This window comes from Rhinopithecus bieti, unplaced genomic scaffold, assembly GCF_001698545.2.
Source record: "Rhinopithecus bieti isolate Rb0 unplaced genomic scaffold, ASM169854v2 scaffold_13271, whole genome shotgun sequence".
Lineage (NCBI taxonomy): Eukaryota > Metazoa > Chordata > Mammalia > Primates > Cercopithecidae > Rhinopithecus > Rhinopithecus bieti.
In genome coordinates this window covers 737,840-751,506 of record NW_016807521.1, presented here as the reverse complement: position 1 = coordinate 751,506, position 13,667 = coordinate 737,840, and the positions used below count along the sequence as shown (strand labels likewise).

General features: G+C 57.5%; 2 protein-coding genes across 12 annotated transcripts in view; one reads left to right on the top strand and one right to left on the bottom strand.

Annotated features, from left to right (window-relative positions):
* Positions 1–451: 451 nt before the first annotated feature.
* Positions 452–2,188, top strand: RCOR2 (REST corepressor 2; the record flags this gene model as incomplete). The annotated part of the gene is given in 8 exon segments (XM_017882632.1): positions 452–538; positions 676–733; positions 876–1,105; positions 1,236–1,276; positions 1,278–1,321; positions 1,324–1,374; positions 1,377–1,425; positions 1,427–2,188. Coding segments are annotated over 8 exon segments (678 nt in total), but the record flags the coding sequence as incomplete, so codon positions are not given.
* A 200-nt stretch (positions 2,189–2,388) lies between these two features.
* Positions 2,389–13,667, bottom strand: part of MARK2 (microtubule affinity regulating kinase 2) — a 77,807-nt gene continuing 66,528 nt past the window's right edge. For 2 of the 11 annotated variants that reach the window (XM_017882659.1, XM_017882665.1), the window contains exons 9-19: positions 13,127–13,246; positions 12,926–13,025; positions 12,736–12,848; positions 11,178–11,310; positions 10,726–10,904; positions 10,351–10,448; positions 9,362–9,523; positions 8,464–8,721; positions 7,372–7,398; positions 5,125–5,169; positions 4,195–4,555 (exon numbers count right to left, since the gene is read on the bottom strand). In XM_017882659.1, coding sequence (XP_017738148.1) covers positions 4,195–4,555; positions 5,125–5,169; positions 7,372–7,398; positions 8,464–8,721; positions 9,362–9,523; positions 10,351–10,448; positions 10,726–10,904; positions 11,178–11,310; positions 12,736–12,848; positions 12,926–13,025; positions 13,127–13,246 — 1,596 coding nt within the window. Of the gene's footprint in view, positions 4,556–5,124; positions 5,170–7,371; positions 7,399–8,463; positions 8,722–9,361; positions 9,524–10,350; positions 10,449–10,725; positions 10,905–11,177; positions 11,311–12,735; positions 12,849–12,925; positions 13,026–13,126; positions 13,247–13,667 lie in introns of all 11 variants that reach the window. The other 9 variants (XM_017882656.1, XM_017882660.1, XM_017882655.1 and 6 more) reach the window with 8 other exon arrangements.

The following is a 13,667-nucleotide window of genomic DNA, read 5'->3' as shown; positions in this document are numbered from 1 at the left end:
AAAAAAAAAAAAAAAAAAAAAAAAAAAAAAAAAAACATAAAAAAATACAAAATTAGCCAGGCGGAGTGGCAGGCGCTTGTAATCACAGCTACTCGGGAGGCTGAGGCAGGAGAATCGCTTGAACCTGGGAGGCGGATGTTTTGGTGAGCTGAGATTGTGCCATTGCACTCCAACCTGGGTAACGAGTGAAACTCCGTCTCAAAATATATATATATGTGTGTGTATGTGTGTGTGTGTATATATATATATAAAATAAAAATAAAAACTGGTCTACAGAAAGGGGAGAACCCCAGCGGCTCCCCTACTGAGTAGTGCAGGGGGAACAAGCCAGATGGTGGACGGCAGAGAGCTTTGCCGGGGCAGTGGTGCTGGTGTCTATGCAGAAGTAGGGTCCTGCGAGGGGCATGGTGGTCTGCCTGAGATGGGAGTCTGATGTTCCTTCACTTCCTGGCCTTCCCAGGTACAGAGCATGAAGCAGACAAACAGCAGCCTGCGCCAAGCCCTGGAGGGCGGCATTGATCCACTCCGCCCCCCGGAGGTATGGCCGCTCTTTAAGTTAGGGTGCAAAAGGGGATTTCTCTCTGGAGGTAGAGCAGAAAGAGTACTACTTGGGGTGCAGGGCTGCCATTTGCATGGTTTTGAGTCTAAAGGATATGTGTGTTCCTTGCTTTCCAGGCCAACACAAAGTTCAACTCGCGCTGGACCACAGATGAGCAGCTTTTGGCTGTCCAAGGTGGGTTAAACTGTGGTGAGAAGAGAGGACCCCAGGAATCTATCTCCCCACCCTCCAAGGAGTGCGGGGGGCAGAGGGGAAGGGTCAGGGAAGTAACTAGTTCTGAGGGGTATTGACGCTGCTGCCCTTTTGACCCTTGCAGCCATCCGTAGGTATGGCAAAGACTTTGGGGCTATTGCAGAGGTGATTGGGAACAAGACTCTGACCCAGGTGAAGACTTTCTTTGTGAGCTACCGGCGCCGCTTCAATCTGGAGGAGGTGCTGCAGGAATGGGAGGCTGAGCAGGATGGGGCCCCTGGAGCCCCGGTCCCCATGGAGGAGGCTAGGAGAGGGGCTCCATTGCCAGCCCCAGCCCTAGAGGAAGATGATGAGGTGAGAAGGGGGTGAGAGAAACCCCTCAGAGAGAAGAGGTGAGGCGAGGCGAGGCAAGGCGCTGCCTTGGTCCTTAGACTGGGCTGAGGGCGGGAAGAGCCTGGCTTCTCACTCTTTTCTCTCCCCTCAGGTCCAGATTACAGCGGTCTCCACGTCTGTGCCCCGATCAGTGCCCCTGCGCCACCACCCCTCCACCTCCCACCTCGCTGTCCCAGCCGCCCCACTGCTGAGGCCACCTTTGCCCACGGCTCCCACTCTGCTCCGACAGCCACCCCACTGCAGCAGGGCCGCTTCCTCCAGCCCCGGCTGGCCCCAACCAGCCCCACCACCTCTCATCCGCCCCGCTCTGGCTGCCTCCCGCCACAGTGCCCGTCCTGGCCCTCAGCCCCCACCCACCCTGATTGGAGCCCCTCTGGAGCCCCCGGCACCCTCACTCTGAGCCCTGTGGCCCTCCACCAACCACAGGCTCCAGGATCCCTTTGCTGGCCATCCCCAGGCATCTCTGGTATCACCGAGGACAGAAGGGACTAGGGATCTGGCGGGGTCTTTGGAAGACCAGAGCTGCGCACAGCCCAGCCCCGCCCTGTGGGTTCTGCATGTGTTCCTGGCAGCTGGGCCTGTCTCCTGGGGACATGGCCAGGCTCAGGGGCCTTTGAGCTGGCCTGAGGGCACTTTCGCTTCCTGGCTGGGACTGGAATGGCTGCCTCCTAGTCTGCTGGGGCTTGGCCTCTGGGCTCTGCCCTTTATGTGTCGGGGGTAGTGACCTTAGCATGGGGTGGGGAGAGGGCAGTTGGGTGTACTGGCTGTTCTCATTCCTCTTTCCCTTATTTTAGCAATAAGTCTGGGGTGAGGTGGGGAGGGAGGCTGCAGAGGGGGAGGTGGGCAGAGGAGCCTTACAGCAGCAGAGGCTGGAAGAGAAGCTCTGTCTTCAGGGGCCAGCTGGGAAATGCTAAGGAGCTGAGGGTGCCCACCAAACCCACCTTCCAGAAACTTGGAGAAATGGGGGTTGGGAATTTATGCAGACATGGATTTATTTTCAACATTTTTTAAAATTAAAAAAAAAATAAAACCTAAGCTTACTGAGTTTTCTTTCCCTTTTGGTGCAAGGGGCCTGGGCTTTGCTTCCTGTCTGTGCCCTGTGGGTGGGTGGGGAGCTGGGCCCACCCAGCACTGGCCCCAGACAGGAATCAAGTCTCTCCTGCAAGGCAGGCAGGCTGGGCCACATCTTGCCCACAGGGGACTGGGTCCCTGCCTGGCTGGGAGAAGAAACAGGAGGAGGCAGCTCAGATTCCAAACATTCTCTTTATTATGTGTTTGATCCAGAGGAGAAACTAAGTGCAGGGTTGGGGAGGAGGGGGCTAGCCGGGGAGGGGCCACCTTGCCTGGGTGCCCCGGGCCCCTACCCCCTTTGGGAGCCAAGCCATGCCCTCCCGGCCCCCTCAGAGCACCCGGGCTGTTCCATAGGGCAGGAGGGGAGAAGGGAGGGAGGGGGAGCCCTTGGTCTGAGCCGCAGTAGGAGTGTGGGGCAGGAGGGCTGAGGTTGGCGAGGCCCCTTCCTAGGACGCAAGGGCTCGACTTAATCGCTGAGCCTGGCCTGGGAGCGGGGTGATGAAGAGGGGTGGAGTCATCATAAATCAAAAAAAAAAAAAAAATAAAATAATAAAATAAAAAATAAAACCCATCACAAAAAAATGTACAACTCAGGTGAGGGTAGGGGCAGCCTCTGTGTAGGACTCCCTCCCCCAATTTCTCAAGAACAGAAACAGTAGAGAAATAAATTAAGGGATGCAGTGGCCACCACCAGCCAAGCGCCCAAAACCGCCCATGCCCACACTGGCCACTGAGGGCAGCAAGCTGGGAGTCGCTTTGCCTATCTGTCCCCCACCCTGTGGAGGGCAGATGCTCCCGGCCCTGCTGCCTAACCCAGCCTTCTGCCAGGTGGCCCTGGAGGCCCTGGGCAGTGTCTCCTGAGAGGAGGGGGCGACAGTGTCAGGAAGAAAAGGCAAGGCTGAGAGATGAGAGTGGTGAGGGAAGTCACTGCTATGGAGAGAGCTGGTGCCCAGATTAATGCCAATGAAGGGAAAGCCATGGGGAGAGGAAGGGCGAGGGGGCTGTGCTTTCAGACAAAGGCTCCCCCATCACAGAGTGCCCAGTGGCCCTGCTCTGGAGACCAACAGCCCAAGCGGCCCCCCTGGGGACCGAGGAGCCAATTTGCCCTGCAGTCCCCTCCCCTCTCCCAGCCCTGGGGTCAGCCCCTCCTTCTATCCGGGAGGGGTGGGAGAAGATGGCACAGACTTTGAGGAGGGAACACACGTCCCCACAGCAGCTTGTGGAAGGAAATGCCCAGCTCTGGGAAGGAGGGGCAGAGGGTACAGTGTGGAGGGGGGCGGAGCCTTGGGCCGGCCCTCCAGCCTCGGCAGCCCCCGAGCAGCCCCCAGTCCCACCCACTGCAGGGCTGCGCAGCACCCCCGCCCCCTGCCCCGCCACCCAGGCCTCCAGCCCAGGGGCCTGAGGTCAGGGGAAGGCCACCTCTGGTGGTTTGCTTGGAGGGGAAGGAGGGAGGAGAGGGAAGAAGCCCACAGCGGGCCTGGCGGAGGGCCTGACGGGAGCTCCACCACTCTTGCCTGAGAGTGTTCCAGCCCTGAGCCACCCTCCCGGGAAACCCCACAGATCCAGTCTCGACTGTCCCAATGGGGCAGGGAGGAAAGGTGGCCGCTGGGATTTTTTTTTTTTTCTTTTTTCTTTTTGGTAATAAAAAATTTCTTGGTTTAGGCGAAATACTCTGTGCAACCGCAGTACCGAGGGGGAGCCCTGCCCCCCCCTTCCACCCTCCCCTTCCTTTGCCTCCAGTGGGGAGAGGGGAAGGGGAATCTCTGGGCAGGGGTGAATGTGGGGGGCGGGAGAACAATCTCCCACCCCCCACAAACATGTAAGAGAAAACTGAGAAGGGCCAGGGAGGGGAGAAGTGCCAGCAGGGGAGACACACCAATCCATCGCTGCAGTCTCGCCCAGGTGGGGCGGCGCGGCGGCCCGGCGGCCCGGCAGCCCGTCCAGCTTGCCCGCCCCGCTGCCCCGCTCCTGGCAGCCTGTTAAAGCTTCAGCTCGTTGGCTATTTTGGAGGCAATGTTTTTGAAGGCCATGGAGGTGCCCGATATCCGCTTAAATCGAACCCCATTGAGAGAGAGCCGCGGCAGTTTGCACACCTCCATCTCCCACTGCACGAAGTCCTCGTGGCCCGGCGTGCCGTGCATGCACAGCAGCATGTATTTCTCATGCAGCTCGCTCTGGCAGCTGTTCGCGTCCAGCACCTTGCGGATCTCCCGCATCATCTCGTTGGGCTCCATGGAGCTCGTGGTCTTCATACTCCACGTGAAGCGGAGGGAGCGGGGTTTGGCCTCCCGAAATTCTTCCTTTTCTTTGTCGTTGACGCCACTGCCCACCACGTGAGGTCTGTGGAGAGGGCAGAGGCGGGCGTCACGGGGGGCTGAGGCACCCCACCCCAGGAGGGCCACCCTGGCAGACAGCCCTCGAGCCCAGAGAGGAGAGCGGGAGGGAGCAGGAGCAGCCAGGCGCGGCCCCTAGCTGCGGGGGCGGAGGGAGGCAGTCCTCCAACCCCTATGTTTCAGGACAGTGAAGGGGAGAAGCCAGCCTTGGGGTAGGCGGGGTGGGGTCAGGGAAGACACCGGTGCCCTCAATAGCACGAGCATAGACTCTATCTCCAGAAAGAAGCCTCGCAGCACAGGGAGGTGGGATAGTCCAGGGGTAGGAATCTGTAGCCCCGACCACCCGACCCAGAACTCCGACATCCGGAATATACCAGACCTGAAGAGAAGGGCCCATTAACTCCTGCAATTGGGTTTGGGAAGGGGAAACTCTCTGAGGAAAGGGAGGCCCCAGAGGGTAGGGACAGGGCAGAACCACGGGAGGAAGAGCCAAGTGGCAGAAGGAAGAGAGGAGCAGGAGGCTTGTGGCAAGCCCGGTGGCCCGGGCAGGGCCAGTGCTGGCTCCAGCCCTCTCACCTGAGCGTCTCCACTCGGTCTTTGCTTTCAGGTTCATTCAGGTTCCTCAAAAAACAGAGCGAGGGAGAGTTTAGTGCTGGGATCTCTCGCTCCTTCCGCCGCCACAGACCCAGATGAGAGTGGGTCTGGGGAGGTGCCACCAGTGGGTGGGCAGGACCCAAGCCCAGGGCCCTCTGCCCATCACCTGGCAAGCCAACAGGGCTCTGCAGCACCTCACACTGGCGGCTCAACCATTTCTTTCCAGCAGGGAGCCCAGCACATGGGGCCTGTCCCTCCCCACACTCCCAGATCTGTGTCTGTGCCTGGGAGAAGCCTCCGCTCTGGGGGAGGAGGGGGAGTGGCTGTGCACGCACTTCACTGAGCACACCGAGCACACAGCCCGGCACGAGGCTGCTCCCCCACAACCAGGGCTCACGCGCTCTTCTGGGGTTGCGGGTGTGAGTGAGTTTTGGAGCCACACGCTAGGGTCTCAGGACTGCAGTCCTTTTGGAGGAAAGGGGCTGCAATGCTTTGGGTCTCTGTAGGAGGAGGGGCTGTGGCTACCCAAGGGTCTCTGTCAGGAGGCTCAAAGTGCCAAGGCCTGGGTCTGCATGGTAGGCACCTGGGGATGGGTGCCTGCTGCTGAGTGGAAAAGGCCGCCTCCTCCGACCTTTCCCAACTCCCCTACCTGCTGGCCTGCCAGGCCATCTGCTCATACAGGTGCAAAGGCAGAACCAGTGGACTTTGGGCTGTGGGCCTTGGCTGATGGAAATGGAATAAGGTCTGGCAATTACCCGCTTCGAGTCCGTTCCAGGGTGGGTGGGGAAGAGGTCTGGCCCCGCTGAGCGGCTTCTCCAGCTCCTGGCTGGAAGATGGGTGTCTGGAGCTAGGAAATTGGGGATTGCAGAGGGAGGATGTGAGAGGAAGGAGAAAGAGCAGCAGCACATAGAAATAAACAGGAAGACACAACCAACACAGGGGTGCACACAAGCGCACTGCGAGCAGGGAGCCCGGCTGTGCGAGGAAGGCACCCCCCGCTCTCTCTAGATGCCCTGTGGTGCAGCCCCCTGCTGGGGCCCCTTGAGGCAGCAGCCAGCCAGGCAGTCAAGAGCTGGGTGAGAGGAGGAGGGAATGGGGAAAGCCTGAAGACCCTGTCTGGATGTTCCTCCATCAGCTGTGGCACCAATGTGCCTGCCAGGCATCCCAGTTCCAATGCAGGGCCTGAGCAGACAGCCCTGGGGAACAAGCACTCTTAACCTGGCCCTTGGTCTTCAGCTTGGTATTTGGCCCCCGAGGCCTGCAGAGAGGATGAGCATAAGGCCAGGGGTGAAACAGCCAGGAAGGGGCCCATGAAGGGAGACCCCTGAGCAAGGGTGCAGAGATCTGTTGTTTTGCTAGGGCTTGGGGTAGAACGGCCCTTGCCCTGGAATGTCCCAGCTCCCAGCACTTTGGAAGGGACAGGCCATATCTGGAGAAAACAGCCTAGAGGAGAAGAGGCTTGATTTATCCAGATGCTGCTGGCGGCAGGGGTGCTAGGGCAGGGGTGCGGGTGGGTGGGGCTAGTTCTGCAGGAGCTGCCAGGAGGGGGTGCTGTGCTCCATTTGTGAGACGAAAGCTCCTAAGGTGTGGAGGATCTAGACTGAAACCTTGGGGCCCCAGGGTCCCTGTAGTGTCTCCAAAGTCCTGCCATCCCATAGGCCAAGGGGAAGAGGTCACACAGCTCTGAAGTTCAGGAGGCCCAGGAGACAGACAAGATACCATCCCAGATGCACTTGTAACCCTGGAGCTTCCTCACAGCGCATGCACATGACAGGGGAAAGGGCCAGGAAAGGATCCCAACACTTGTGACCAAAACCTGGAGTGAGGGGGAGTGGGGATGGGGTGGGGTGGGTGAGAGGAGACAATCTTAAAGGGAGGCTTCCCTCAGACAGTCTCCCCTTACTTGAGGACAGGCGTAACTGTGGGCCCAAGGAAGGCCCCTCATTTTTAAAGCCATTTGCCCTGAGTGGGCCAATGTGGCCTCTTAGCCCTGCCTGTTCGTACTGGGGGCACTGAAGGCAGGCCCTGTGCCGTTGCCCAATCAGAGGCAGTCTTCATCCCTTTAAGATGGCAGAGAGAGGAGGGCCACACAGACTTGGTTAAGCAGATGGAGGAGAGTAAGAGCCAGAAAAGGGGAGTTAGTGATGGAGGCAGGACACAGGACACAGGACACGGACACACGGACACACACACACACACACACACACACACAGCGGGCTCAACGCCTACCTTCTGGCAAACCTGAAAGACAGATTTCTAAAAAAACAAACAAAAAAAAAGACAAAATAAAAAAAGAAATAAAAAAAACCAACAAGACGGTATGTGGATAAGCAGGTGGGGAGTGGCTTTACAGGTTCAAGGGTCATCCCGTTTTCGGAAGAGCCGCTCAGCGAGACTAGAGTCCCAGGCTTTCAGACCTGCCCACCCTCTCTGCAGGCTGCATTCTGGGGCTCAGATGGGGCAGTGGCTTTGGCTCCTCCAGCAGAGTGGAGTGAAACGTAGAGGAAGGGCAGGCGAGCCTGCTCTCTCAAAGCCCCTGCTGCTTCCTGAGCTGCTACTCCAAGGCAGGGAGAGGAATGGGCAGGACAGGGACGCGGAGCATCCCAGGAGGCCAGCCAGTTGGCTGGATGCACTTCAAGCTGCCCCTCTGTGGTGGCTGGGGGCTCAGGTGTGAGAAACCCCATGAAGAGATCCCCACCCTGGGTCCAACACAGGAAAGCTTTGGCACAACCTTTGGCACACAGGAACGCTTTGGCACAACCTCTGGTTAGGTTAGGGAGGAGGCCACTGTGGGCCCTCGCCAGTGATTTCATTTATAGGTTTCGCCCTAAGAACCCCTGGGCGGAAGGGCATGGCTGTGGCTGCAGCCAGAAACAGAACCAGCTAAGGGGAGAGGCAGTCTAAGGGACAAGAGACCAGGACAAAATTTTCCTTGCTGGCCCCAGCCTGGCTCATGCCTCATGACTTTGCAGCTGCGTCACCAAATATAAGTTTCCATGGGAACCCAGGAGAGAAGGGGGGGCTTTTATTTTAGCATCTGAGTTCACACTCTCCTAGAGAGGAGGCGGCATCGGCCATCTGCTTGGGGCCAGAGAATGAGGGGTGCTTGTAAGGAGTTGGGGAGAAGCCTAAGAGGGGTGGGCCTGGGCACATAAGGTGTTGACAAAGACCCAATTTCTGGTGCTTCCCGAAGCCTCTTCTAACCCCAAGACCCAATACCGGTACAGTGTCCCAAATCCCAACCCCCAACCCCCAACCCACTCCCAGTCAAGTAGGAAGGCCTGGCCTAAGCCTCTCTGCCACCCAAAGCTCCTTGCTTACCTGCGTACAAACTTGGAGGTGAACTTGCTGAAGATGCTCCCAGAGGCCCCCCGCCGGCCCTGGCTGTGGCCAGAGGGAGAGGCTGGGGTCACACCATAGGGCAAATTCTGCTGGTCCCGCACCTGTCGGAGCTGCCCAGCATGGAAGGTGCTTCGGCTGGACACACCCCGGGGGAAATTAGTTCGGTCTGGGGCTCCACCACTGCTGCTGATGTTGTGGGCGGATGGGGAGGCGACAGGGACACGTTGGGGGGCTGTGCTGTGAGAAGAGAAGTGGGGTTGAGGGGGACGAATTAGGGTACAGGACAGCCATCATCACTGGGCACCTGGACACCCTGTGGTGGGGACAGGGAGGGGATGCCAGGGCAGAGGCAGCCATCACGAGGACACAGAAGGAAGGGCGTGACTATTGAGGACAGTGGTGAGAAGGAAGTCTTGTGGAAGTGGAAGGAGATGGTTTGGGAAGGGAGGGAGGGAGGCAAGGAAGGACCCGTGTGTGGAGTGTGGTTTAGGCTGGACAGAGCGGCCTCCCTGGGAGCCGGGCAGACTGGACCCTCAAGCGGGCAATGGGGACCAACCCTCGAAGATTGAGTCCCTGTGAGGCCGACTATCCCCGGGGTCCCTAAGGAAACCCAGGAAGGTTCAGAACAAAAAGGTTTCCCTTTGGAGCCTTAGGACAGCTTCCTGCATACCTGTTCTGAGAGGGAGAACTGGAAAAGAGGGGCATTAACGCTCTTTTTTGTTCCCTCCACTTCCTGGCCGCAGGGGACAGACCCATTTCTTGTGGCTAAGATGACAAGAACAGAGCAGGACCCCCAAGTGGGAGGAAGAAATTGCTGGGGCAAGGGGGTAGGGTGGGCTGAGGGCAGCAGGTGCAGCAGCTGCCCCAGCACACTTGCCTGGGCCGCGGCACCTCACAGTTACTCTCCGTGGGGGGCAGCCCAGAGGCCTTGTTGGGGTGCACGGAGGCCGACATGGATTTCTGGTGCTGGCGGGGCCGGGCCGCAGAGACTGCGGCAGAAGCAGAAGCCGTGGAGGCCCGGGACCCTGGCATGGTTAGGCTAGGAGACAAAAGCAGCGGAGAGGCCCGTGTTAGGGGTGAGTGAGGGCAGGAGGCCTGGATTAGGAAGCAAGGGCAGGGGAAGGGCCAGAGCTGGGGAGCTCCAGCAGGGTAGAGGTCAGGCCTGGGCAGCAGCGGGATGCAAGTCAGAACTGAGGAATGCGGGGCTGGGAGTGGAGGTGAGTGAGGTCGGGAAGCAACGAGGTGGGTCAGAGCCTGGGAAGAGGAAACCAGAAATGAAGGAGAGCAGACAAGGGGCTGCTGCCTCCAGGCTGCACTGGCCTCCTAAGAATTCTAAGAACAAGAGAGTTTCTTCTACAGAAAGAGTGGGGTGTTGCTGAGGGGAAGCTTTCAGAAACTCTGAAGAGATAGAGCCAGGAATGCAACACTAAGAAATGCGGCCAGTGAAGGCTGGGGAGCTCTGGTCTCATGGGGATGGCTGGAGTCGCCCTCTATGTGTACACCCCTCAAGATGGGCATCTCTTGGTTCTGCCCTGAGCTGGGACCCCCAACACAAGGCCTTAGGTGCTCATGTCTAGAGGAGGGCAGCTGCCATGCCCTGGCCGTGGTCGAGAAGCGAGCATGCAGCTGAGATGGCCACAGTCAGCCCCACACCTGGCAAACTGCAAGAAGCAGTCAGAGGAAGATGGGGAGGAGGCAATGGCGTGGAATAGGGGAGGGGAAAGCTGGACTGGACACAGCCAGGATGGAACTCCAGGGAGCAGGGAGCAATGCGCTGGCAGGGACAGGAGACGGTGCTGCTGACAGACATCACCCTGTGAGACGTGGCTCCTAGGGAGCGAGGCAGGCAGGGCCCGGGTCTCTCACCTGTCTTTGCCATTCTGGATAGAGGCCTGGCCGAGGCTGGCCCTCTCCAAAAGTGGGGAATTCCTGCTTCGATTTGTGCTGGTGGAGAGGACGCTGTTCTGTGGGGAATAAAGGGCAAGCGTTCTATCAGAAAGCCAAAGTGGTCTACAGCCAGGTTCTCCCCCCAGGTTCATGGAACAAGCTTCCCCTCCCTTCCACCTGAAGCAGACAGTGGTAGGTTAAGGAAAGGATTCTGCTTTTACTCCTGGGAGCGAGGCTTCCTACTGCAAGCAGAAGTGGCAGCCAAAGGGAACAGAGTCTGAATTAAGAGAAGAGCTGCCTCAGAGGGCAGGCCCCACCGCAGGAAGGAAGGAGAGGGCGGGGGCTGCGGCTCACCGTGGAAGGGGTTGGGGTGGTCTTCTTCCTCTCCAGGCCGGGCAGGGGGCTGGCAGGCACCTTGGCTGTGCTGCTGGCTTTCCGCCCTGACTCCCGCTCTTCCTCGGGCCGCTTATTTTCTGCATTGTTACTCTGAGTCTTCTTAGAGTAAGAATTAGAGGTGGGAATGGCAGGACCAGCTGTTGGGCCAGAGGGAGGGTGGGAATGGGTAAGGCCAAGGGGTCCACTGAGTACCAGCCCCATGCATGCTCATCTCCTACAGGGCTGGCCAACAACCCAGCAAGCCCCCATTCCACAGAGGTGAGGGAAGGGAAGTGGCTTGCCCATAGCCGTGCTACTAATAACTGGCTGAACAAGGACTGAAACTTAGCTCTATTACCCAAGTCCCCACAGAACCTGTGACCTCTCTGGAGAGGGGTGACTCCCTACCTACAACTCCCAAAAGCATTTACCCTGGTCGCTGAAGCGCCGCTGCTTGGGATTGGCCGACACGCTGCGCTGTACCTTGTGGGATGGGGATGGGGCGCTGCTATTGGTCAGATCAGCTGAAGGCCGGGGCTTCAGGGTGATGGTGTCACCTTCCAGCTAAAAGAAACAGAAAACAGCTTCAAGGGAGGGCAGAAGTCACATGGAAATCCCTACAGATGGACACACTTACACATACCACCCTCTCCCAACACTCAAACACCCAGGATCATACCAGACGTCCACCTGTAAGACCAATAAATCCCCCCTTCACCCTGGAGACACACATGCTCTGACACAGACACTGACAGACAAAGCCTCAGAGAGGAATACATAAGCCACACACCCAGACACAAACATCCACAAGAACACATGTCCAGATTCAAGACCACTCCCCTCAACACAGAGCAATATGGGCCTACACCAAGTGGCAGCAGGTGCCTCTTTTTTTTTTTTTTGAGACAGAGTCTCGCTTTGTCACCCAGGCTGGAGTGCAGTGGCACGATCTCAGCTCACTGCAAGCTCCGCCTCCCGGGTTCACGCCATTCTCCTGCCTCAGCCTCCAAGTAGCTGGGACTACAGGCGCGCACCACCATGCCCCGCTAATTTTTTGTATTTTTAGTATAGACGGGGTTTCACCGTGTTAGCCAGGATGGTCTCGATCTCCTGACCTCGTGATCCGCCCGCCTTGGCCTCCCAAAGTGCTGGGATTACAGGCGTGAGCCACCGCGCCTGGCAAGCAGGTGCCTCTTAAGGATCCTACCACCAGAGGGACAGCAGGGCAGGGAGGCTGGGAGTTCACGTGGGGGGACACAGATGATGAACAAAACCCAAATGGGCAGAAGAACAATCACAAAGTCTCCAGATCCACAGACGGGAAGACGGACACATACACACACACACAGATACACAACCCAAACATAAAGCACTAGACAGAAGCAACAGACTCAAAATAGCCGGGTGTGGTGGCGCACGCCTGTAATCCCAGCTACTTGGGAGGCAGAGGCAGGAAATCACTTAAACCCGTGAGGCAGAGGTTGCAGTGAGCCAAGATCCTGCCATTGCACTCCAGCCCGGGCAACAAGAGCGAAACTCCGTCTCAAAAAAAAAAACAAAAAAAACCAACAGACTCAATCTTCTGATCAGATACACACACAGACCCCCCTGCCCCACACCCACCCACCCACCCACCCACGCAGAAATATACACTTCCAGATACAGACACAAAGATATCTAGATCAACACAGAAGTGCTAGCCGATGACCTAGACACATCTAATCAATGCAGACTAACCTAGATCAACTACTCACCCGTATTGAAACTCTGACCCAGTCTCACACCGACCCTAACAGCTTTCTATTAATTCAGTCATGGAGATCAGTGAATGGGCCAGAGGACCTTAGACACCAAAGCTGAGGCTTAAAATTGGTGAGCAGAGAGCACACCTACTCAGAGATGAGCTTCTGCCCTCAACAGGTGTTAGAAGCATGGGTGCTACTGACAGTGAGGCTGGCCAGGTCAGAGAATGGAGCGGGGAGCACACACCTCGGAGCTCTTGTAGCCCAGGAGCAGATAGGTGGCCATCACCTCGTTGTATCTCTGGCCCACCAGCGAGTCCTGGATCTCTTCCCGTGTATAACCCATGGACACCATCAGCTCTGCACAGGGGGACATATAGTTAAGACTGGCCTCAACTCCTAGGCAAGCTTAACCTCACAGCCCGGCACAGCCTCACCTGTCCGCCGGGGGTCCTTGTAGTCAGGGAGTGGCTCCACGTAAGGCTTTAGTTCATCATCTTCGTGACCCACATTCATCCATCGATCTTTCATGATTTGCTGGGGAGCACAGAGAAGGAAAAGGGCAGGGGGAAGAAAGTCAGCTGGAAAGTTTCCATGGGGACCCCAGGCCCTTCCACCAGTTAGGCTCCACCGCTCACCTCTAAAGTGCCTCTCTTGCTGGGATTAAGAATGAGAAATTTCTTAAGCAAGTTTTCACAGTCCGTGGACATGTAGAACGGAATACGGTATTTTCCCCTCAGTACCCGTTCCCGCAGCTCCTGTAGGAGGATCCAGGGTTAGAAAATTGAAATTATCCCAAGGCCAAAGGAAGAAACATAATATCCAAGATCCTGAGAGCCTAGGCCTGGCCAGACATAAATGAAATATGGAAGAAGGCAGAGAGCCTGGGACAAGACACCTCACCAGAGAGGCAAGTGAAGTCAAATACCCTCGTACCCTCTAACTTGACCAGTGCGAGGCCTGCAATCCGGAGTGCCTTGGGGGATGAACACACACACAGTTTATCCCATCTTTCGAGAAAGGAACTGAGGTTATTCATTCCCAGGTGCAGAAGGCCTTTGACTGCTGCTACCTCAGCAAGCCCTTCTCTGAAGCTTTGGCTTGGGACAAATGTAGACAGGTGGCAAAGGCGGGAGGTCAGGGCTAAGACCAGAGGCCGAGAGGAAATGAGAAGCAATA